Source organism: Aquarana catesbeiana, linkage group LG09, assembly GCF_042186555.1.
Source record: "Aquarana catesbeiana isolate 2022-GZ linkage group LG09, ASM4218655v1, whole genome shotgun sequence".
Lineage (NCBI taxonomy): Eukaryota > Metazoa > Chordata > Amphibia > Anura > Ranidae > Aquarana > Aquarana catesbeiana.
In genome coordinates, this window is record NC_133332.1 from 75,709,180 (window position 1) to 75,735,868 (window position 26,689).

Genomic DNA, 26,689 nt, shown 5'->3' on the forward strand with positions numbered 1-26,689 from the left:
TATATTTTATATAGATGCGTTCCACACAGAGTGATGTATTTCTAGCATTTCTTTCTTTTAATTTTGATTATTATGGTTTACAGCTAGTGAAAGCCCAAGATTAAGTATCTCAGAAAATTTGAATTTTATATAAGACCAATAAAAAAAGGGATTTTTAATACAGAAATGTTGGCTTACTGAAAAGTATGTCCATGTACAGTATAGTATGCGCTCAATACTTGGTCGGGCTCCTTTTGCATTAATTATTGCATCAATGTGGCGTGGCATGGAGACAATCAGCCTGTGGCAATGCTGAGGTGTTATGGAAGCCCAGGTTGCTTTGATAGCGGCCTTCAGCTTGTCTGCTTTGTTGGGTCTGGTGTCTCTCATCTTCCTCTTGACAATACCCCACAGATTCTCTATGGGGTTTAGGTCAGGCGAGTTTGCTGGCCAATCAAGCTCAGTGATACCATGATCATTAAACCAGGTATTGATACTTTTGCCAGTGTGGGCAGGTGCCAAGTTCTGCTGGAAAATGAAATTAGCATCTCCATAAATCTGGTCAGCAGAGGCAACCATGAAGTGCTCTAGAATTTCCTGGTAGAGGGCTGAGCTGACTTTGGACTTGATAAAACACAGTGGACCAACACCAGAAGATGACATGGCTCCCCAAATCACCACTGACTGTGGAAACTTCACACTGGACCTCATGCAACTTGGATTCTGTGCCTCTCCACTCTTCCTCCAGACTCTGGACCTTGATTTCCAAATGAAATGCAACATTTTCCACAGTCTGTGATGGTCTTATGTAATAATCTAGTTTTCTGAGATACTGAATTTTGGGTTTTCACTAGCTGTGTAAGCCATAATCATCAAAAAAAAAAAAATGCTTGAACTATATCACTCTGTGTGTAACGCATCTATATAAAATAGATGCGTTTCACTTTTTGAATTGAATTACTGAAATAAATTAAGTTTTTGATGATATTCAAATTTTTTGAGATGCACCTGTGTGTGTGTGTGTGTGTATATATATATATATATATATATATATATATATATTGGTCTAGAGTTCTTTTTTTGTAAAAAATAAAGAAGTTTTGAAATGTATTGTAGAGCAAAGTTTCAGATAAAATAATAGAACAGAACAGTATATTTGTCCAAGGCGGGGAAGACCTCTTGTACAAAACGTATTATCTAACCATCTGTATGCTAATAAAATTAGTCTTCATTACTGCACTATTGAACAAGTATGAAGTGTTTTAGAAACCTGAACAAAGTAGTAAATTATTCATTTGCATTATTGTCATTTGTCAAGAGATATAATTGGAGACGCATCATAGTGAATGGGAAATTTATTCAGTACATAATTAGAATGTCTTATCTAGAAACCTGGTGTCACCTAGTGGCCATAGACTTACATGACACCTTCCAAAGAAATGGGAGTCCTACAATTAGACAGTACTGGCTCTTGAATTAAGATAAAAGAATATAAGGAACTGATGCTTTGTCATCTATCTTATATTTCCTCCACGTCTATGTGTGATTTCTTTGAGCTTTTCTGTAGATCTTAGCAGTTTGTTTGTCTGATCTGTCTTTCCTTTCTTCTTGTGCTGGAAGAAGATAGAAGATGGCCATAAAGTAGTCCAGGCACCATCCTGGGATGTTAATAACTCTGATCTTGCCAAGCAGATCACAGAGGTCAGATGGCCTAACTATAGTCTATTATATGAGTATTTTTTGAAGATATACATCTGAAGGTGACCCATTTAATTGTAGTAATATTTCAATGTGATGTTATAGTTTGCAGAGACAGCTATTAGTGGTATCATTTGCAGTACAGTAATGGAAATTTAGGACATCAAGCTTGTCCACATCAAAATGACTTTTAGGTAAAGGTTACAATAATAAAATCAACTCACTAAAAATACACGGTAGTTTCCTTTTAATGCGGGGGATCTTAACCTGGGATTTATGGACCTGTAAGTGATCCATTGATGGGTTTTACAGCTGAATGTAAACAAAACAATTGCTGGCAATGAAAACTGAGAAAAAAAAACAGCATGGGGGTCCTCTCTCAATCCATAACAAGCCCTTCGAGTCTGGCCTTGATTTTAAGGGGAACCCCACGCCACAAAATCCATACCAGACCCTTATCTGAGCATGCAGACTAGCAGGCAAGGAAGGGGGGGGGGGTGAGCGCCCCCCTGAACCATACTAGGACACATGCCCTCCACATGGGGGGGTGTTTTGGGGTAGGGGGACTCCCCCCAAAGTATTTTGTCCCCATGTAGATTAGGACAAGGGCCCCTTCCCCATAACCCTGGCTGGTGGTTGTGGGGGTCGGCAGGCAGGGTACTTATCGGAATCTGGATCCTGGCCCTCCCCATGTGAATGAGTATGGGTTACATAGTACCCCTATTCAATCACCAAAAAAAAAGAGTAGTGTAAATAAAAACAAGAGGCAATTTTTGACAAGTGTTTTATTAAAAAAGAAAAAAAAAATTGACTCCCATGGAGAAGGTCCAACGTCAATCACGAATTGCCGGCTGCCAACCCGGCCTTTTGCCGCTAAATAAATTGAGGGACAGGGCTATTCAATGATGTCACCGGGTAACTCCCTCCCCTTATGACATCATTGACCGGGTTGATGTCGTCACAAAGCGCCGGGATAACCCGGAAGTCTTTTTTGGCTCTGGTCAGCGGCTGGTGTTCATTGTGATTGACATTAAATCTACACCGGGGGACAATTAAAAAAAAAAAATAATTTAAATAAAGGACTTGTCAAAAACTGTTGTGTTTTTACTCACTTTTACAATTTTTTTTGGTGAATGAGTAGGGGTACTGTGTACCCCTACTCATTCACATTCCAGATTTTGATAAATAACACCCCTGCACCCCCCACAACCACCGGGCTAGGGTTGTGGGGAAGAGGCCCTTGTCCTCATCAACATGGGGACAAGGTGCTTTGGGAGAGGGCCCCCTACCCCAAAGCACCCCCCCATGTTCAGGTCATGTAGCCTGGTATGGTTCAGGAGAAGGGGGGGCTCAAATAAGGGTTTAGTATGGATTTTGGGGGGGACCCTACGCTGTCTTTTTTAAAATTTTGGTTTGGGGTTCTCTTTAAAATCTATACCAGACCCGAAGGACCTGGTATGGTTTAGGGGGGGCCCCGACGCTGTTTTTATTCTCAAATTTTAAAAGTTGTCAATTCTTTTGTTTACATTCAGCTGTCAGCAGGGAACCCGCTGACAGCTGAGGAGTCATCGCTTGATAAAGAAGCAGCAGTGCTTTTCCAGCATTTTTTTCCCTTACGTACCCTGACCTCTAACCCCATCTCTACCATTAAGCTGACACATTTAATCCTTGCATTGCATATATCCAAAACTTAAGGCCGAGCTCCAGTCAAAATGTATTTTTGGTTTTGGATGGGGTTGGGAAGGATTAGAACTTCTGCTGTTACGGGAGTTTTTCTATGAGATTTTAATTACAGTCTGTATCTCTGCCTGGACATGAAATTAAGGAAATTCTAACTCATTAGGACAAAGACGTTGAAATCCTCACTGAGGATCTTCACTTATGTAGGCTTTGTTCACACGGGTGAAGGTGCCTATATAGCATGAACGGGCCATTTTTTGCAGTGTCTCTAACTTCCAGGTGCTGTGTGCAGGAAGCCCATTGAGACACAGTCACTCATCCTAATGTAGCAGGAGTGCGAGTGAGTGGCCCTGAATATAGACAGTGTCTACAAACCTAAGACCTAAGTTTTATTGTGTGTTAATGCAAGAAAAATATATGCTAAGTAAAGGGCTGCATATGAGGCCCCCTATATTCACTAAGTTGACCAGCACTGGCCTAGATCTTCACACTGACATTTATATGATCAGCATGTATTTTGTCAGTAAGCTCATGCTGGCCATCTTTAATGCGTGAAGAAAAAAAAAAGAGCTTTGAGCCACACGGAGGGATACATATAAATAATAGCCCTGGAATAAGACCACTGATAGAAATGTTTGTGTTGTATTGAAGGATCCAGAGCTCTAATAACCTGAACATTTTCTCTTTTAGTCTCTGGAAGTTACTCGACGCATGGTGCAGCTGATGGAAGAGGTGAGACCCTCCATAGCCAATAAATATGACTTGGTGATCGGGTGATGTCATGTTATTGCAGGAAAGATTATTTTATTTATTTATTTATTTATTACAGGTATTTATATAGAGCAACAATTTAGGCACCACTTTACATTTATATTGTACATTCACATTAGTCCCTGCCCCCAAGGAGCTTACAATCTAAGGTCCCTAACTCACATTCATACATACACATACAAGAGCAAATTAACCCACCAGACTGTTTTCAAGTGTGGGAGGAAACCAGAGTACTCAGAGGAAACCCACACAGGAAGAACATGCAAACTTTGTGCAGGTAATGTCGTGGTAAGGATTCGATCTGACAACCCTAGTGTTGGAACTAGCAGGGCAATAAAAGTGGAGCAGTAAGGCCAAAGCTTTTTTGACCCTACTTTCCTGTGGGTCACAGGAGCACACTTCCTCCTGCACTCCCTTTGACCTGTCGACTAACATCACTGAGGGCCGTATTTAAATAAAAGGCCTCACATAGCGTAATACGTGATTCATTCCATAGCCGTGGAGCAAAACCTTGCAGCTGCAGTATATTTGTGTGTTCCCCTATCAGGGCCGTCCATTAAGGGGGCACGGGCGCCGCTCCCTCTGTCACGCCACCCCTCTATATGACTAATGAAAAGATTCATGACATAGGCTCTAATAGGCTTCAAAAAAAGGTAGACTTGGAGCGCAGAACATTGCGCTCGCAGTCCACCCAGATGTGTTAGAAAAGCAAATTAATATTTGTTTCTAACACTGAACCGCCTCCCTGCCAATCAGGCACAGGCGCCCCTATTGGATGCCTAGCAGAATGGAAGAACAGAGGAGGGGCAAGCATGGAGGACACAAGAGCCGTTCCACACAGCTCGCAGCAATCACCTGCTGCCTGACCCGACCCGCCACTATGATGGGGTAAGTGCCGGGCAGACAGTGGACGGGCAGGGGGTCACAGAGGCGGCATATGATGGACACAAGTGGCGGCATTTGATGGGCACAAGTGGCTGCATTTGATGGGCACAGGTGGCTCTATATGATGGGCATAAGTGGCTGCATTTGATGGGCACAAGTGGCTGCATATGATGAGCACAGGTGGCTGCATATGATGGACACAAGTGGCTGCATTTGATGGGCACAAGTGGCTGCATTTGATGGGCACAGGTGGCTCTATATGATGGGCATAAGTGGTTGCATTTGATGGGCACAAGTGGCTGCATTTGAGGGGTACAAGTGGCGGCATTTGATGGGCACAAGTGGTGGCATATGATGGGCACAAGTGGCTGCATATGATGGGCCCAGGTGGCTGCATATGATGGGCCCAGGTGGCTGCATATGATGGGCATAAGTGGCTGCATTTGATGGCCACAAGTGACGGCATATGATGGGCACAGGTGGCTGCATATGATGGGCACAAGTGGCTGCATTTGATGGGCACAAGTGGCGGCATATGATGGGCACAAGTGGCAGTATATGATGGGCACAGGTGGCGGCATATGATGGGCACAGGTGGCTGCATATGATGGGCACAGGTGGCTGCATATGATGGGTACAAGTGGCAGCATATGATAGGTACAAGTGGCTGCATTTGATGAGCACAAGCGGCTGCATTTGATAAGCACAAATGGACGCATTTGATGGGCACAAGTGGCGGCATTTGATGGGCACAAGTGGCTGCATATGATGGGCCCAGGTGGCTGCATATGATGGGCCCTGGTGGCTGCATATGATGGGCATAAGTGGCTGCATTTGATGGGCACAAGTGACGGCATATGATGGGCACAGGTGGCTGCATATGATGGGCACAAGTGGCTGCATTTGATGGGCACAAGTGGCGGCATATGATGGGCACAAGTGGCAGTATATGATGGGCACAGGTGGCGGCATATGATGGGCACAGGTGGCTGCATATGATGGGTACAAGTGGCAGCATATGATAGGTACAAGTGGCTGCATTTGATGAGCACAAGTGGCTGCATTTGATAAGCACAAGTGGCTGCATTTGATGAGCACAAATGGACGCATTTGATGGGCACAAGTGGCTGAATTTGGGCACAAGTGGCTGCATATGACGGGGCACAAGTGACTGCATTTGATGGGCACAAGTGGCGGCATTTGATGGGGCACAAGTGGTTGCATTTGATGGGGCACAAGTGGCTGTATATGATGGGCACAAGTAGCTGCATATGATTGGCACAAGTGGCTGCATATGATGGGCACAAGTGGCTGCATATGATGGGCACAAGTGGCTGCATATGATGGGCACAAGTGGCTGCATTTGATGGGCACAATGGCTGCAATTGATGGGAACAAGTGGCTGCATTTGATGTTTTGTTTTTTTCAGTACTTTTCAGTTTGTTTGCGCCCCCCCCAATTTTGAGCACCAGCCGCCACTGTCCCCTATCCACTGTCTTTGCAGCTTAAGGGGGGGAGTGGTTGGGGGGCAGTAAAAATGCAGCTTAGTTGCCTATTTTTACAACCCCCAAATGGTAAGCCCTTAGAATTTCAGAAGAAGTGGTAAGTGTAACATGGAACAGCCTATACACCTGTACCACTAGGTAATGCCAGATCCTTTCCTAGGTTACCATTTTTATTTTTTTGTAATATAGCTTGTAACTCCTATAGTATCGTGATTTTGAGTAAAATGACTTATATATTTTTTTCTTTATGGCTGTGTTTTCTGACAGAGTAAAGATGCTGGAATTCGGACTCTGGTGATGCTGGATGAGCAAGGAGGTGAGGCTACTGTCCTCAGAGTAACAGGAGGAGACTATACTACAGAGCTCAACAACCCACGTCTATGAAATCCACGTATAACGCTCAGCCTGCCCTTGATGGCTCTCACTATCCACTTGGTGTGATATGTGTTTCCAAAAGGAGATATTTATTACCAATGCAAAAGACTGCAAAGATGAGATATTTTAACCGTAGAATGGAATGTTTATTAGGGAAGAATAAAATAGGTTTAAAGCAAACCTACAGAAAAAAAGAAAAGTAAATAATGAAATAATATTATTATTATTACCCATCACCCTGGTCCTTCTTGCTCGCGCCTGAGCAGCAGCCAATTACAAGTCCTAGATCCTGTTACATGAGCGTGTATAGCAGTGTGCAGGTATTTAATCAATTAAACAATAAATTATTAATTGATTTGGTTGTATAATAGCAGATTTACTTTGGATACAGTATTTTTAAGGCCAGTATGCAGCTTTAATTTTGAAATTCACCTTTGCTTTACACATGAGTGCATAGCTGCCACCTTGTGGTGTGTTATCACAAATGGAAGCCTCCACGAGGGGATTAGAAGCAAAATCTAGCAGGAGCTACAGAGTATAAAAGAGAAAAGAGGCACCTCTAAGACCCCTTTCACACTGGGGGCGTTTTTCAGGCGCTTTAGCGCTAAAAATAGCGCCTGTAAAGCACCTGAAAAAAGCCTGAAAAAAGCCAGAGTGCTTTCACACTGGGATGCTGCCCTGGCAGGACGTCACAAAATGTCCTGCAAGTAGCTTCTTTGCAGCGCTGTAGGAGTGGTGAATACACCGCTCCTGCCCCTTGAACACAATAGCGCCGCTTTGTGGCGCTTTGTGGGCGATTTTAACCCTTTTTCAGTCGCTAGCGGGGTTAAAACTGCTCCGCTAGTGGCCCGAATAGCGCCGCTAAAGCGGCGCTAAAAATGGCGCCACTTTACCACCGACGCCTGGGCGCTGTCTGTTTGAAAGCACGCTGAAATGGAACCATATTGCTACACTTAGAGGCGCCTCTCTTCTCTTTTATACTCAGTTGTGACATGATGGTACTTGTATATCAAGACATCGCTTGTATATCAAGTCAAAATGTATTTTAAACAATTTAGCTTGTCTTGCAAAACGCTCTCAAACCAAGGTTTAACAGTATTCCATAGGCATATGAGCAATAGATTTGGTCTCTGGGGTTTCTGTGCGGTGATGGACGATTTAGGTTGAATTGTTTAATTGAGTCTTCAATCACATCAGTCTAAAAACAGAAGTTATATAATTTGTGGTTTGTAAACCTGAGGGGCACGTAGAGTAAGTTATGCATATAAAATGTATACTGCAAGTGGAATTTGTGTTAGAAGCAGCCCGGCCCTTGAACTCATCAATGTGTTATATCCCTTACAGAGATGACGTGTCAGAATGATTTTTGGACTGTGTACGTGATGAAGGGAAATTTACATTTGATCACCAGCACAAATGTTTTTTTTTTTTAGAAATGACAACTCCACCTATAATTCTTATGAGTTGTCAGTGGAGGGAGTTATTCAGAGAATTAATCTGCCATTGGTGGGGTCAGGGTTAACATTAGAATACGTTGAGCTTGATAGACTTCGATCTTTTTCAATCCTATGTACTATGTTGCTATTGCATCCCCACTTTAGTCACTCCTTCATATGGCAGGGTGGCTACACAATGTTCACACCTAGGGCAGCTCAGACTTATTTTTGAATTGGCTTTCAAAGTAACAAATATTACATTTTGGCTGCTGCACAACAAAACATTTTCATTTCTAAAACATGAACATGGTGGAATCCTTCTCTAATTTATACAAGACAAGAGGACAAGCTTAATAGAGTGCTAATTAAAGGGAACCTGTAGTATGCTGCTACAAAGGCTGCAATTGCTGAGCTTCTTGTTCTAAAAAAAACATTTTTTTTGTAATATGACCTGTAGCACGAGCTTCGATAAGATTTTTAATCTGCATGCTTATTTCCGGGCAGTGACTAAGAAAGTATTAAAGCCAGGGACAGCCAGGAAAATAATATTCTAGAGGGAAGTCAGCAATGGAAACCCTGTATTTCACTAATCTCTCTCATATTCATCTATCTATCTATCTATCTATCTATCTATCTATCTATCTATCTATCTATCTATCTATCTATCTATCTATCTACCATACATTATACAATTTTCTTGTGCAATTTTCCTTTAAATTTACCAAAACCATATAATAGGAGGTCAAACCTTAACACATTCAATTTATATTCAATTAGGCAGGCCCTTGCACTACATAGCTGAAGGTAAATCTAAAGGATATTGAATAAGAAAATTGTATAATGTATGATCAGCTTATCTATCTATCCATCCATCCATTATTTAAAGTGCAAGTTTAACTTTTCACAAAAAGTGAAAAGATAAACTAACACCCTACAGTAACCCCCGCCCCCCACTGTACTTACTTTGTGGATGATTAGCTTTCACTGCCCACACAGAGGTTTAGGGATTTGAAGGCTGCAATCTGCTTCCCCTTCTTTTCTTAGCGACACCAGGACAGATCACAGTGATACTGATTTATCAAAGGGATCACATGTCAGTGCTGACCAATCAGAATCGATTTGATCTGTCCCATTATCCCTGAAGAAAGAAGGGCCAGAAGGCTGTAGCTTTTAAATTCCTTGCCTGCTGCATCGGTTTGGCAGTGAGAGCTTATCACTGACAGAGGTTTTTTGTTGAAAGGCGAACTTACACATTAATCATTCTCTCTTATTAATATTATTTATTAGCTATCATTTATTCAGTCATTCTATCTATCTGCAATCATGCAATCAATGATTTTGTCTATCTAGATTTATATAATCAATTAATCAATCACTATCTAGCTATCTATCTATCTTTATCTCTATCATCTCCATCTCTATCATCTCCATCTCTATCTCCTCCATCTCTATCTTCTCCATCTCTATCGTCTCCATCTCTATAATCTTTATCTCCTCCATCTCGATCGTCTCCATCTCCATCTCCATCTCTATCGTCTCCACCGCTATAATCTCCATCTCCTCCATCTCTATCGTCTCCATCTCCATCTCTATCTTCTCCATCGTCTCCATCTCTATTATCTCTATCTCCTCCATCTCTATCGTCTCCATCTCCATCTCTATCGTCTCTATCTTCTCCATCTCTATCTTCTCCATCTCTATCGTCTCCATCTCTATCTTCTCCATCTCTATCGTCTCCATCTCTATCGTCTCCATCTCTATCGTCTCCATCTCTATCATCTCCATCTCTATCTCTATCATCTCTATCTCTATCATCAGGTTGTAAAGCGCTGCGTAAACTGTTGGCGCTATATAAAATGTATAAAAATAATAATCTATTATTTATCCTCTATGATTTCAGAGCAGCTAGAGCTCGTTGATAAAGGTCTGGAGCAGATTAATGAGGATATGAGAGAAGCAGAGAAGAACCTCACTGATATGGGGAAATGCTGTGGACTCTGCTCATGTTGTAACAGGTATATTTGTATTCATAACTTACCGTGTCTAAATTGACTTGAGAACATCCCTAAGACCTATTAGCACATCTAAATTGACCATAAGTTAGAACCCCAATGTAATTTCAGAAAAACGGCAACTCTCTATATGAAAAACGATCACTGTGTGGTCCAAACAGCTTTATCATATACAGGATTGCTATCAAGTGTACTACCAGAAAAAAGACAATTTTTTCCCAGAAAAAACAGTAGATTTGTGTTCATTCACAAAGCTATTAAACAAGAATAAGGATCTATATTTTAGCCCTGTGTGGTTCTCAAATTTCATGTAGCTAAAAAATAACTGTCACTTGTTTTTTAAATAAAGTTTCTTGTCCTGGTGTGCTAGCTTTCTGAATGGAGCTTAAAAGAATCAGTGGATGAATCTACACTCTGCAAAATGCCAACATTTGTTCTGGTTATGAAGGTGTAGCAAGGGCCCGGAACACCTAGAGGCCTAATGGTGACCTCCAGACTCAGGGACAGCTGACATCCTTCTTTGTAGAATGGGTTACTAGGCATAGTGGGTGTAATGCAAGATAGACTGATTGGGCGCCAGTCACTTTTTGAATGCGAACTAAAGGGATTTATGGTCTCTTAACAAAAACTGGTGGAGAGAAGGTTAGGGCCTAACCCGCTGTACACTCCAAGCATCACCCACGCTACCTGCTGGGTCCCTGGCTTGGCTCTCAGCTAACCCGCTGAATTCTCTTCAAGTGCTCACCCGCTGGGTCCCTGACTTGGAACGCTGAAGCTTTCCCAACTTGTTCACTGTCCCCGGCTAGTGAAAAAAAGCTGCTCTGGTACTTCTTCAGACTTCAGAAACCTGGCCTCTGATAACAGCGGTAGTTGTTCCTTACTGGCAATGGTGTCCCCTTTATCTCTGACCTCTGGTTCTCACTTGCCTCTGGTAACAGGCGTGGTTATCCCATGTGGCAACTGCTTCCCCTTCACCTCTGGCAACACTCAGTTTACCGTCCGGCTGAACCTTTGCAGTGATCAGGCTCCCCTCAGGCTGAGCCTCTACACACATGTGGCTAGACCTCAGGCTTAGGCCTAACCTTCAGCTGCTGCTTCACATACAGCCCCCAGGCCTCAGCCTGGGGCTAAAAGAACACTGATCACCTGACTCATTCCCCTTTAAATAGACTTTCCCAGCATGCTTAGCCACAAATATGATTGGCTGAGAAAATATGTCTATTCACAACTTGAACGCACTGTGGTCTTGTCATTCTAATGCCAAAGGCAGCAGTGCCACCTATTGACAGAAGAGAGAAATGCATCAGGTTCAGGCTTTAAGGCAAAAAATTCAGTGGATACAACTACCGCTTAGCCAGGTTAATGACCACCTAGCATAACTAAATTTGTTAGCAACCCTGCCTAATACCAGGGTGCTACAAAGGTATTAAGTAGTCCCAGCCCCAGAGGGGTTATAGAAATCCATTTTGTATATAAAAAAGAGTCAAGAGGTCACGGATGTTCTCGGTATGCATAATACAAGGAACAAAACAATTTTAGAAATATCAAAGCTTATTACACAACTCTAACCACTTCAGCTCCCTTTCCTGACCAGGCCATTTTTTTGCGATACGGCACTGCGTTACTTTAACTGACAATTGCGTGGACATGCAACACTGTACCCAGATAAAATTTATTTTCCCACAAATAAAGTTTTTTTTGGTTAGTATTTGATCACCTCTGCATTTTTTTTGTTTTAGCGCTGTAAACAAATAAAGATTGACAGTGTTAAAAAAAAATATTATATATATATATATTTACTTTCTGCTATAAAACATATTCAATAAAAAAAAACTGTAAAAGATCAAATGTCTTCATCAGTTTAGGCCAATATGTATTCTGCTACATATTTTTGGTAAAAAAAATATCCCAATAAGCGTATGTTGATTGGTTTGCGCAGGGGCTGTTCAAAATTGGTTATTATATACAATTAACTGACAATTATAGCGGGTTGATGGGACTGTGGACATTGTTTGTATAGTACTTAGGGGATGTCTTTTGTGAAGTATTTTTCTATGGCTATAAATTGGGGTCACCATTTGGTGTTTCAGGGGAAATGTTGCCTTTTAGTCTTATCGGTTTTAACATAATAGTTTCCATTAGCACCACATACTCCACATCTTCCCATTTAGAGATCTTTTTTGTTCTTGTGCGTCCACAATATCAAACTGATTTATTTATTTTACGATATTGGGATGTGTTTTTTTCCTTTTTTGTCTTTCCTTTTTATTTTTATGTATGAATTGCTAGGTTATTTGCATATGGAATGTTATTTTTTATTAATATAGGACACTATTTCTCTAGTAATGTATTTATCATTCTCATCCATATATTTGGGTTAGTTTCTATTATTCTCAATATTATGCTATTTGTTATTTAAGGTTTTCTCTTTACACTTTAACATATTTATACTTATATTGTATGACTATTATAACAATCTTTGGCGGTGTTATTATTTTTTATTTTTTATAATATTATATATTTTTTTGTATGAAGTTTACATGCTATGCCATGTTGTCATATGGTAACACAGAGGTATGGTTATGTAGGTGTATTAGGATTGCCTTGTCAAACATTCGGCACAGCTGATTGCATTATCCCGCACCTGTGTGTGGAGGGATGGAGCCTTTATATGCTCAGTGTTTAAGTTGTGCTGTAGGTTTTAAGAAGCACTGAGGGCAGTGTGAAATGCACGTGTCACCGTCCCTGAGTTCGGACACTCTGTCTTTGTTGGCTTTCATTTACTATTTTGGAATAAAATTGTTGGAACGTTCCTGTGGTTTGCAGCTGTTCTTTTCTTCCTATGGAGGCAGGGGCTGACCAGGAGCAAGGGAGAAAAAGAAAAACTCAAATAGTACATACCCCTAATATGGACGTATCTACACAAGGTAGGCCTACCATGTGTAAATTTGTCCGTATTAGCGGTAGGTACTATTTGTGGTCTTTTCTTATTGTTAACATTTGTTTGTACACATATATTTCTGAGCTGTTGTATTTTTTGAGTAATGTTGTGACCCTTTTTAGATGTTTTAAGCCCCTGATTCCTCTTTAAGTGGCTATCGCTGCAAAACATGTAGAGGGGTTTCTGTATTTTTCCCCTATACCTGTATCTTGGAGCCCTAGAAACTACAGGCCAGTCAGCCTAACATCAATAGTAGGTAAATTATTGGAGGGGACGATAAGCGACTACATCTAAAAATTTACTGAAGAAAAAAATATCATTAGTAGTAATCAGCAATAGGTTTACAAAAGGTTGTTCCTGCCAGACCAATCTGGTTAATATTCTACAAGGAAGTGAGCTGCGATCTAGACAGGGGGAGGCCTGTGGTTTTAGTGTACCTGGATTTTGCAAAAGCATTTGATAGTGTCTCCATAAATGCTTAATTATAAGCTGAGGTCTGTTGGCATGGACCAAAGGTTTGTTCTTGGGTAAAGACAAAAAACTGGTTACAGGGGCGTGTCCAAAGGATGGTGATAAATAACATGTGCTCAGACTGGTCTGGAGAGGTTAGTGGGGGTTTCCCAAGGTTCTGTCTTGGGACCAATTCTAATAAATGTATTCATAAATGATATAGAGAATGGGATAAATAGGGACAACACAAAAATAAGCAGGGCAAAAACTTTACATCAGGATATAGAAAGACCTGAATAAAATAATGGAGTGGGCAACTACATGGCAAATGAGGTTTAATGTGGAGAAATGTAAAGTAATGCACTTGGGGGCAAAAAACATAAATGCAAACTACTCGCTAGTAAGAAGGATGAGCCGAACACCCCCCCCCCCCCCCCCACCCCGGTTCGGTTCGCACCAGAACATGCGAACAGGCAAAAAACTCAGACGAACACATGAACACCGTTAAAATCTATGGGACACGAACATGAAAAATCAAAAGTGCTCATTTTAAAGGCTTATATGCAAGTTATGCCATAAAAAGTGTTTGGGGACCCGGGTCCTGCCCCAGGGGACATGTATCAATGCAAACTTTTTTTTAAAAACGGCTGTTTTTTCGGGAGCAGTGATTTTTTTTTTTTTTTTTAATGCTTAAAGTGAAACAATAAAAATGAAATATTCCTTTAAATATCATGCCTGGGGTGTGTCTATAGTATGCCTGTAAAGTAAAACAGTACAACAGCAAAATTACATTTTCCACAGATCCTGGCCCCCCTTATGTGAATAAGTAATGGGGTACATTGTACCCCCACCATTTCACAAAAAAAAGGGTCAGAAATGGTAAAAAAGACAAGAGACAGCTTAGGACAAGTCTTTTATTAAAAGATAAAATAATGTCCAGCGATGTAAATCCACACCACCCGGCGGACCGAAAAAGGAAAGCTGCAACAGTTCCGCCTACATGGGAGGCTCCTGCGATTGACGCTTCTTTTTTGGTGACAGCTGTTATATAGCTGAGGACGGGGCCACCCGGTAAAGTAAATGGGTGACCCTGTCCCCCTCTGACGCCACGGGCCGCACTCTCGTCCCCCCTCTTTTCTGCGGCCTGCCAGGTTGCATGCTTGGATAAGGGTCTGGTTTGGATTTTGGGGGGACCCCTACACCATTTTTTTACATTTTGGTGCAGGGTTCCCCTTAAAATCCATACCAGACCTGAAGGGCCTGGTAATGGACTGGGGGGGGACCCATGCCATTTTTTTCAATGAGTTTTATCTATATTAAAGAGACTGACAATTCATTACAGTCGCGATCAGTTTTAAATGACAATTTTTCCTTTAGAAATGTCATTTTGCTGTGGTCCTTTTCTAAACACGAGAAAAATGTGCCACTTTACAGGCATACTATAGACACCCCCCAGGCACGATATTTAAAGGAATATTTCAATTTTATTGTTTCACTTTAAGCATTAAAATAATCACTGCTCCGGAAAAAACTGCATTTTTTAAAACTTTTTTTTGCATTGATACATGTCCCCTGGGGCAGGACCCAGGTCCCCAAACACTTTTTATGACAATAACTTGCATATAAGCCTTTAAAATGAGCACTTTAGATTTTTCATGTTAGTGTCCCATAGACTTTAACGGTGTTCCGGCGGCTTTTGAATTTGCACCGAACACCGCATATTGTTCGGTATTATCCGAACTTATGCTCGGGCCGAACTGTTCGCCCATTCCTACTCGCTAGGGGGAGAACCGCTGGGGGAATCTGGGGGACCTAGTAGAGGACAGATTGAGCAAAAGCGTGCAATGTCAAGCTGCAGCTTACCAAAGCTGGCAGAATATTAGCATTCATAAAAAAAGGGATGTACTCCAGGAATAAAACGATAATCCTACCACTTTATAAAACTCTGGTTAGACCACATCTGGAGTACTCTTTCCAGTTCTGGTCACCAGGCCTCAGAAGGGATGTGCTGGAACTGGAGAGAGTCCAAAGACGGGCAACAAAACTAATAAGTGGACTGAGGACCTCAATTATGAGGAATGCCTGCAAGCACCCAAATTTATTTTTGCTGGAGAAGCGATGCTTGAGAGGGGACATGATAGTGATTTACAAATACCTCAATGGTGATCCCAGCATAGGAAAAAAAAACATTCAGTCTCAAGGAATGTCAGAAGACACAGGGACACACTATGAGATTGGAGGAGAAGCGGATTAACCTTAAACTGTACAGAGAGTTTTTCACTGTCAGGGCAATAAGGATGTGGAACGCTCTTCCACAATTGGTTGTGTCAGCGCAGAGTATGGATATTTTTAAAAAAACTCTTGGATGTGCATTTTAAATACTTAAGGACCGGAAGGATTTGCCCCCTTAATGACCAGGCCATTTTTTGCGATACGGCACTGCGTCGTTTTAACTGACAATTGCGCGGTAGTGCGCCGTTGCACCCAAACAAAATTGACGTCCTTTTTTTCCCGCAAGTAGAGCATTCTTTTGGTGGTATTTCATCACCTCTGCGGTTTTTATTTTTTGCGCTATAAGCAAAGAGCGATAATTTAAAAAGAAAAAAAAATTTTTTTTTTTACTTTTTGCTATAATACTTATACAAGAAAAAAAACTAAAAAAAAACAAAAACCTAATTTGTTCATCAGTTTAGGCTGATATACGGTATATTCTTCTACATATTTTTGGTAAAACAGAAATCGCAACAGGCGTATGATTGCTTGCACAAAAGTTATGGTGTCTACCAAATAGGGGATAGATTTATGGCATTTTTATTATTATTATTATATTTTTTTTTTACTAGTAATTGCGGCGATCTGCAATTTTTAGCGGGACTGTGACATTGCGGTGGACAGGTCAGACACTTTTGACACTTTTTTTGGGACCAGTGACATTTATACAGCGATCAGTGCTATAAATAGCCACTGATTACTGTAAAAATGTCAATGGCAGGGAAGGGGTTAACACTAGGGGGCGATCAAGGGGTTAAATGTGTTCCCCAGGTGTGTTCTAACTGTAGGGGGGGATGGGCTGCCTGGGACATGACAGAGATCACTGTTCCCGAATTGCCTTGTTTACAAAGGCAGTTCCCCGTTCTATCTCTGTAATAGGTGATCACGTGTTGCCGGCAGACATGGGGGGGGCGGGGTCCCAAAAGGAAAGTTTGAGGGTTAAAGAGGATCCAGGGGTCGATTATATATACTTACCTGTCACACCCCTTTTCCTCAAATCCTCACTTAGGCGGCACTATCTTCAGCATCTGACACAATTTCAGGTGTGGTGGATGTCTGAGTCCACCACTTGACTGCTACAGAATAAACAACAATTAAATCTGACAAGTGTCATTGCAACAGATGGGGATGGGTTATGGTGGGTGAGAACCGCCTGTAAGGGACACTCTGTTGGACTTTGTTTGGACTCCTCAAACAATGGCAGGTCTGTACCCCCTTCATCCCTCTACTGGCCTTGTTATCTCTTTCTTGTCTTCTCACAGACTGAAGTCCTCTTTCTTTGGCCATTGGGCTACCACTGATTATTTAACTCCCACATTACCTCAACACCTGACTTCGACTGTTGGCATTTTACAAATGCCAGGAATATATGCTGCACTGCCGATGTGCGTCATGCAGTGTACAATATCGAAACATTACTAATTAAGAAGGGAAATACAATTATTTTGTCAGAAGAATCATACAAGGTCTCTCCACCACCAAAAACTCTACCTATTAGCAATTTGTTTCAATATAATTCCACTTTAAATATACACTTTCTTACATAACTCATATTTTTTCCTTGACCTTATCTCTAGAAAGGTTGATGGAAATGTGACATACAAAATAAATTACCATATTTATCGGCGTATAACACGCACCCCAAGTTTAGGAGGGAATTATAAGGAAAAAAAATGTTTTAAGGAAAAAAACTTACATTTAAATGCCCATCAATGCAGCCTTGCACAGCGTCCATCTGCATGCTTGTCCAGTGTCATTTGCAGCCTTGGTGTCATTTGCAGCCTTATCGGTGTCCATTTGCAGCCTTGCAGCTTTGCCAGTGCCCATCTGCAGTTTTTCTGTGTGCATTTGCAGCCTTGCCCAGGCTGCAGTTAAACTGCAGTGACTTGTCAGTGTCACTGCAGTTTGACAAGGGCGCTGCCGGCGCCGAAATACACAAAGCCGGTCCTCGGCTCTTCTCGGCTGCTCTCGGTCACTTTCGGCCACTTTCGGCTCCACTCGTAGTCCCACCTGGGATGGGCGTGACTGTGAACGGAGCTAGCCGAACCTAGCCGAGTACACTCAGCTATCTGTATATGCGCTCGAGTGGAGCCGAAAGTGGCCGAGAAGAGCCGAGGACCGGCTCCGTGTATTTCGGCGCCGGCGGCGCCATTTTCAAATCGGCGGCTGGCGATCGCTCCACTCAGTCAGCGGGGGATCGCAGGGGATCAGCGTATAACACGCACCTGCGATTTTCCCCTGATTTTAAGGGGAAAAAAGTGCGTATTATACGCTGATAAATACGGTACTAAATATAACCTGGACGCTCATTAAAAATATATGTAATAAAAATATTATTTGAATCCCCAACATGCTGTCATATTTTTTTAAAGTTACTTGCAGAGATCAGTAAACAAAATGTATTACTTTACAAAATTAGCTTACAGTGTCGGGGCCTCTGTATGACTTTAGTCTGCTCTTATTGAAAAACAGACCCCAAAAGGTTAAACATCTAGAACTCTGTGAAATTAAATATAGCCACCACTTTCTGTACACCTGTAACCATTTATGCCTGTATGAGTGCAAAAACATTGAATAAGGAATTAAGAAAACAAAAACAAAAAAATCTACATCTCAGCAATTCTGGGGCTTAGTAGAGAATAAGAGGTTATTCAAAAATGCTTTGGAAAATCATGGATCTATACCCAGACAAAAACAGATACAAATATATATATATATATATATATATATATATATATATATATATATATATATATATATATATATATATATATATTGTAAAAAAAAAAAAAAAAATATATATATATATATATATATTGTAAATAATATATATATATATATATATATATATATATATATATATATATATATATATATTGTAAATAAAAAAGGAGCAGACTTAATGGATCACTAGTTCTTTCTACCCTCATTCTTCTTTGTTTCTGTGTATCTATGATGGCTCTGATTTAACTTGCTTGTAGCCTTCTCCTTCCTCTTTACCATCACCTTCCTTTCTGATATAGTGTAGAGATTATTGGACACCACAAATTGTGTACATGAATAATAGCGTTGCCTGCTTCGACCAATAATTTTCTTCCTTTCAGTGTCTAGCTTGCATTTGAGAACGGCAGGTGGACTTGATGCTATGGGCACTGTTGTTATTATCCAACTTTAAAACTCCTTTATCCTGTGCATATTTTTATAGTGAAACTTCAGCCAAAACTCCTTTTTAGTTTGAGGTAGAATGGGAAGAGAGTTAGACTGTCCAGTTTTTTTTTGTATTGCTGTGTCCCCATCAAGGAAACTTTCCCACAGTTCCTGTGTGGCTACTGGTAATTCTGGAGGGAATGACATACTACAGGAATTATCAAAGAGATTCAAGCAGATAATCATGGTTCAAGTTCACAGTGGTATCACAGAACTATCAGTTAAGCTTTACATTGATAACCTTTCCTTATGTCCTCCAACCTTGTCATTTTCTCTTCATGTCTGTCCTGTTTTTGTTTCTTGTACCATCTTAGAATGATGAACAGCTCTATGTACACAGAAGTGTGGGGTAAATCCAATGATGAAGTAATCGCCAGTCAGCCTTCTCATGTTGCTGATGAAAGAGAGCGCATGATGATGAGTGGTAGTTACATCCGAAGGTAAAAGTCCAAACAAAGCAGCTCAGGGAAACTCAGCTACTTTCAATTGGTTGAATGTCCTGCATAATATATTAAGCCTCATCCTATGTTTCACCACCATCAAACACCTAATCAGTTACTGTTGTGATGTTCCTCTGTCAGGTCATAAGCTGGATTGCTCAACATTTTGGGGCCACTTGCATCAAAAGTTTTCACTTAATTAAAAGAGGCTAAGAACCCAGTTAGTATACATAACTATTGTCACACCCATCAAGGCTTTGCCACCACCTACCACCCAACAGCATGCCATGTCTTAGAGATATTCTCTTCTCCACTGTTCCAGTCTCCTAATGCTGAACATTGATGACTCTTTTCCACAGAATAACAAGGGATACTCGTGAAGATGAAATGGAAGAAAATTTAAATCAAGTTGGGAGCATTCTAGGCAATCTCCGTAGCATGGCTCTGGATGTTGGAAATGAGATTGACATCCAGAACAAGCAAGTGGAGAAAATCATGGAGAAGGTTAGTAAGAGAAGTTGGGGGCACACAAAGGTAGATGTAATGAAGTTGTTATAAACACTGGACAAGTAGGCATTGATGACCACTTATGGTAAGATATTGCTGGAAATAGGTAAAAAACATCAGGGTGTGGAAGACAGCAAAGAACACAGGTAGAAAAGAATCACAAGACTTCAAATCTCAAAACTGAAAATATTTTAGTACAAAACAGGCTATACCAACCAACCAACGAGTTTTATCTTTTCACTTAAGTTCCTGAGACATAAACTATCACTTCTCGAGTCACAGTTTGCTAATGAAGTAATCATTTGCATATATCCACAAGTCAGTAAAACCCTTGATATTTGTATTTGTTCTTCATGTTCTACTTCACAGTATCTTAGTGAAGATTCTCTATGGTCTAACTCGCAATAGACTATGGGGTATATTTATAGAAAAAATCACCTAGAAATATGCCTGTTGAAAGTGCATGTACATTATTTCTGTGCCAATGGGGCAAAAAAAAAAACAAACAAAAAAACAACAACGTTAGGCTAATTTCTGTCCTCCATTTTCTGGAGTGGTATAGTAGCTCCTTACTTTCCTAATGTTTTTGATTTGAAGGTGGGCCCATCTACTTAAAGGGGCAGCTGCACTTATATACACATATTTGTATTTTTATGTTGTTGGCGCCACACTTATCATATTGTTATACTTATTGTCTGTGCTTGTTGAATTTTTTTTATTGATTTAAAATGAAAAAATGCTACATTTGGCCACTAGATGGCATTAAGTATCATAGGAATTTCCTTACATACTTATCGCCATCTAGTGGCCAAATGTGATATATTCAGTTTTAAATGAAAAGTGAAACATTCGTCCAGCACAGGAAATAGCCTAACGTTGATTTTTTTTTTGCTCCATTCGCACAGAGTGAATGTACATGCACTTTAACTGGGAGAATTGCTATGCAAAGTTTTAAAAATAACCCCCTTTAAAGTGTATGTAAACCCATAGCAAATAAATTCTCTTATTAGCCCTGTCAAAGAGACCCTGTCGGAAGACCATTCATGTAATCAAACATATCCCCATAATATTATATGTGAATTTAACACATATTTGCTCGTAGACATCCAAAAGCCCTGAGACTGCTGCTGGGTGCCACCATCATGGATGTGAGGTCAGCCACTCCAACATGAGCTTATGTGGCAATCTATAGTATTCCCCTTCTTTCCTCCCCCACCAGCTACATAAAAGGTTATGTGGGGAGGTGAATGGAGAGGTGGAGCAGCACATTAATTAGACACTCCCAAGAGGGGAGAGGACTATGATGTGCAAAGAGGGAGGGGGCTGTGCTAGGATATTAACTTGTCAACATTTCGAGAAATTTTATAGGCACCTTACAAGTGGATAAAAAAATAATTTACCTTGGGATTTTAGAACAATGGCTCTTTTTGTTGTGGAGAATAAGATACAGGGGTGGTTTTGGATATTTTATCAAAAGACAACTGGATAGGGCTGACACCATTCAGGCCACAAAAATGTACAGAAATTAGTTCAGGGTACAGTACATTAGATTTGCTGTTGTTGCTTGATTATGCATGGTATTTTTTGGTACAAGAACTTTATGTGGCGATTCAAAAAAGAAAAAGTAACCACCTAATGAAAATATGATTATTTTTAAATAATGTTTTAACCCTTAACTTCGAACTAAACCCCTTAAGCTAACCACGTTTCCATAATATCACTAGCATGGAACATAACCCATAAGGAAGGATTCTTTACTGGTTGACTCGGGGAGAAGCTCCATGAGTATGAAAGGTCAGGGATTTTATATAGTTACAGAGAACACAGGGAATTTTGGGATTGGCTTCTCCACCCTTATGATGGAATGCACCTTATAAGGATTATTTTATTCTGGACTTTATACAACTTTCTCCTACCGAGTTGTAAACTTAAAACGGATCTCCAGCTTTACTTTCACTTTAATTAGTTCGCTTGGGGCAAGCTGGCCTAAACAAACTATTTAAAGTGACAAAAAAGCTGGAAATAAGCTTTAAATCAGGCACCAAAACTATTGAGGTTTCACGGCCTCATGCGCACAGGGCGTTTTTACAGCCGCTTTTACTAGCGTCAGACCTTTTGTTTTGCAGCTTAAAAACGCCTCTCCATGTTATTGTATGTGTCCATGCACACACAGGCTTTTAGACGCTGTAAGAGTCATAGGCATTTTCAAGCTGCAAAAAAAAACCCAGGCCAGCGCATTCTGAAGACCAGCGTTACAGCTGTAAAAACGTTTAACGCTGGATACGCCATTTTTCAAGATCCTTAGAGCACAGGCCACATGCCACAAGTCGGATCATGATGATCCCACTTGGATACGACTTCCATTCAAATCAATGGACTGAAAGTCAGATCAGTTAAGACGGCTCTCATAGGGAACCATTGATTTTGACGTGCCATGCGACTTGTGCTCTGTAGTAATTGTATTTGAGAGTGGGAAATGGATGATGCTGCTAAACTCTAACATGGCTAAACACGCATTAACGCCAAGCAAAAAGTTACTAAAAGCGTGTTTTTACCGACGCTTTTTCCTGGCGTCAGTACTGGCTTTGCAGCTCGTTTTTTTCTAACACGCCATGTGCATGAGGAATAATTGCTTGGCATTGGCAACCTGAATTTAAAAAGTAAAACGTTTTTAACATTGTTCAATAAATTCTATGAATCTCTGATCTTTACTCACAAATAACAGATTTGCTTTAAAAAAAAAAGTGCAAAATCCCAAGTCTTGTCTTCTTCCTTCCAGGTTGTAGTGAATGAAGACCGGATAAAGGAAGCGAATACTAAAGCCAAAAAGATTCTTAAGAGCGTCTGAGACTTCCCTGCAGTAGCATACCGATCTATGATGAGTAGTAGATCTTGCTTTTATTGGCCCCACTTTGTTGTCTGGGTTCCTCTAGGTGTGCCTTCATATTGTACAGTGATATGTCCTGATACAAGACCCATCACATTATTTGAAGATGGAGTATGAACCTATTGCTTGTGCCTTGTGTGTAGGAAGTGGAACACAGTCATGTATTAAAAATGGCGGAAAGGAAAATTGTATTGACAGTAGCAACCATTCTGATTCCAGGTGTCATTTTAGCATACAGTGAGGGAAAAAAAGTATTTGATCCCCTGCTGTTTTTGTAATTTCTTGTAGTTGGCCACCAGGTTTGCACACATCTCAGGAGGGATTTTGTCCCACTCCTCTTTGCAGATCCACTCCAAGTTATTAAGGTTTTGAGGCTGATGTTTGGTAACACGAACCTTCAGCTCCCTCCACATATTTTCTATGGGATTATGGTCTGGAGACTGGCTAGGCCACTTCAGGAGGACCTTAATGTGCTTCTACTTGAGCCACTCCTCTGTTGCCTTGGCCATGTGTTTTGGCTTATTGTCATGCTGGAATACTCATCCACGACCCATTTTCAATGCCCTGGCTGAAGGAACGAGGTTCTCACCCAAGATTTCACGTACATGGCCCCATCCACCATCCCTTTGGTGCGGTGAAGTTGTCTTGTTCCCTTAGCAGAAAGACACCCCCAAAGCATAATGTTTCCACCTCTATGTATGACATGGGTCATGGACAGCATTCCTTCTCCTCCAAACACGAGTTGATGCCAAAGAGCTTGATTTTGATCTCATCTGACCACAACACTTTCAACCAGATCCTCTGAATCATTCAGCTGTTCATTAGCAAACTTCAGATGGGCCTGTACATGTGCTTTCTTGAGCAGGGAGACCTTTCAGTCCTCATGGGGTAGTGGGTTACCAATTGTTTTCTTGGTGACTATGGTCCCAGCTGCCTTGAGATCATTGACAAGATTCTACCGTATAGCTCTGGGCTGATTCCTCACCGTCCTCATGATCATTGAAACACTTCGAGGTGAGATCTTGCATGGGGCCCCAGACAGAGGGAGATTAACAGTTATTTTGTGTTTCTTCCATTTGCGAATAATCGCACCAACTGTTGTCACCCTCTCACCAAGCTGCTTGACGATGGTCTTGTAGCCCATTCCAGCCTTTTGTAGGTCTACAATCTTGTCCCTGACATTCTTGGGAAGCTCCTTGGTCTTGGCCATGGTGGAGAGATTGGAATCTGATTGATTGCTTCTATGGACGGGTGTCTTTTATACAGGTAACAAGCTGAGATTAGGAGCACTCCCTTTGCCCATGTTCACATTGAACTATTTTGAAATGCGATTTGCATGTCAAATCTCATGCCAAATCGACAGCTATTGCACTGTCCAAATCGGTGCGACGCCCCACCAATTCCCAAAAGTAATTCCTGTACTACTTTTGACGACTTCGGGGGCAATTTTAATAGACATCTGTGCATAAACCCGCACAAATGTCTGGCAAATCGCCCCTGAAGTCGGACTGCATTGCCAGTTTGAAATCGTGTGAGTTCAGCTGAAAGTGCTCCTAATCTCAGCTGGTTACCTGTATAGAAGACTCCTGGGAGACAGAAATCTTGCTGATTGATGGGGGATCAAATACTTTTTTCACTCATTAAAATGCAAATCAATTTATAACTTTTGTGAAATGTGTTTTTCTGGATATTTTTGGTGTTATTCTGTCTCTCACTGTTAAAATAATCCTATCATTAAAATGATTTAAAGTTCAGCTTTAACCTCTTCATGACCAGGTTCAAAACACTGGTGGTGAGAGCTCTTGAAGATGCTGATGGAGACAATGGAACCATGCATGAACAAAGCAACTTTTTAATCTCATTAAGACCAAGGTCAAAACCAAAACGCCCAGACTCAATTTTGCCACTTTGACATGTGTAATGCCCCGTACACACGGCCGGACATTGATCGGACATTCCGACAACAAAATCCTAGGATTTTTTCTGACGGATGTTGGCTCAAACTTGTCTTGCATACACACGGTCACACAAAGTTGTCGGAAAATCCGATCGTTCTGAACGCGGTGAAGTAAAACACGTATGTCGGGACTCTAAACGGGGCAGTGGCCAATAACTTTCATCTCTTTATTTATTCTGAGCATGCGTGGCACTTTGTCCGTCGGATTTGTGTACACACGATCGGAAATTCCGACAACGGATTTTGTTGTTGGAAAATTTTATATCCTGCTCTCAAACTTTGTGTGTCGGAAAATCCGATGGAAAATGTGTGATGGAACCCACACACGGTCGGAATTTCCGACAACAAAGTCCTATCACACATTTTCCGTCGGAAAATACGAACGTGTGTACGGGGCATTAGTGTCAGTTCACACTGAGGCAGCACGACTTGCAGTGCGATTGCCTCAGGCGACCTGGACACGACAGGAGCGGTGACTTGCAAAACGACTTCTGTATAGAAGTCAATGCAAGTCGCTCCCAAAGTCGTACAGGAACCTTTTTCTAAGTTGGAGCGACCGGAACGGTTCCATTGTACAGAATGGGATGCTACATGTCAGGCGGCTAAGTCGCCTGACAAGTCGTCCCAGTGTGAACCGACACTTAGTAAAACTGTACATATGAATGCAACTACTGAGTGTATCTAGGTGGATTATACCTTGTTTTTTAGGACAAATTTGGCCTTCATTTGGTGGTAAATGGTAATGGATATTTTCTATTTTTATTATTATTATTATTATTATTATTATTAAAGGAAAACTGGTCCAAAATAGTAAAAAAAAATAAATATATTTTTTAAACATAACTTTATATTTATTGCTATTACTATAACTTACCACCAAAGAATAACTTAGAATACATTTTTCTGCTCCTGGCAATTGCTGCAATACCACATTTGTGTATATTATTTGTTGTTTGTACCCATAGTGGGGCCCAGAAACAATAGTGTGCATTTTGCTTTTTTTTTTTTTTTTTTTTTTTTTTATCCATACGCATTGGGGTTGATTTACTATAAATACTATAGATATATGATTTACTATATAATACTATACCATTACTCATGATAACCAATCAGCTTCTAACTTCCACTTGTTCAATTAAGCTTTGACAAAAAAAAAACCTGGAAGCCGATTGGTTTATCTATCTATGCTAAGCTGCACCAGCTTTTGCACTCTCCAGTTTTAGTAAATCAACTCCTGTGACACTGATACTACTTTAACCAGTTCCTGACCGCCCACCACAGATATACTTTGGCAGGGTGGCCACTCTGTGCCGGATCACGTACCTAGTATGGGATCCAACACTTCTGGGTCTGGGGCGCGCATGTGGGCTGCCGGCGATCCAATCCCACTGTCATTAGTCACGGCAGGAGCTGATCCGTGGGTACCGCGGACTTGATGTCCCTTGATCATTAGGCAGAGAGCCGGAACTGCGATCTGCCCATGTAAACAAGGCAGATCGCCATTCTGTCAGTAGGGAAGGCATGGATCCTGTGTTTCTGCTAAGCAGGAACATGGATCAATGCCTTCCCCTAGTAAAAGCACCTCCCCCACAGTGAGAAAACACTGGTTAGGCATGTAGTTAACCCTTTGATCGCCCCGATGTTTAACCACTTCCTAACCAGTGTCATTAGTACAGTGACAGTGCATA

General features: G+C 41.1%; 1 protein-coding gene across 1 annotated transcript in view; it reads left to right on the plus strand.

The window, feature by feature from the left end:
• LOC141107812 (synaptosomal-associated protein 25-like) overlaps window positions 1-25,593 on the plus strand; it is a 42,055-nt gene extending 16,462 nt beyond the window's left edge. The window contains exons 3-8 of the mRNA XM_073598798.1: window positions 4,048-4,089; window positions 6,786-6,834; window positions 10,230-10,344; window positions 19,525-19,650; window positions 20,010-20,154; window positions 22,937-25,593. Of these exons, the coding sequence (XP_073454899.1) occupies window positions 4,048-4,089; window positions 6,786-6,834; window positions 10,230-10,344; window positions 19,525-19,650; window positions 20,010-20,154; window positions 22,937-23,005 (546 nt within the window). The 3' untranslated portion in view covers window positions 23,006-25,593. The remainder of the gene's footprint in view (window positions 1-4,047; window positions 4,090-6,785; window positions 6,835-10,229; window positions 10,345-19,524; window positions 19,651-20,009; window positions 20,155-22,936) is intronic.
• The last annotated feature ends 1,096 nt before the right edge of the window (window positions 25,594-26,689 follow it).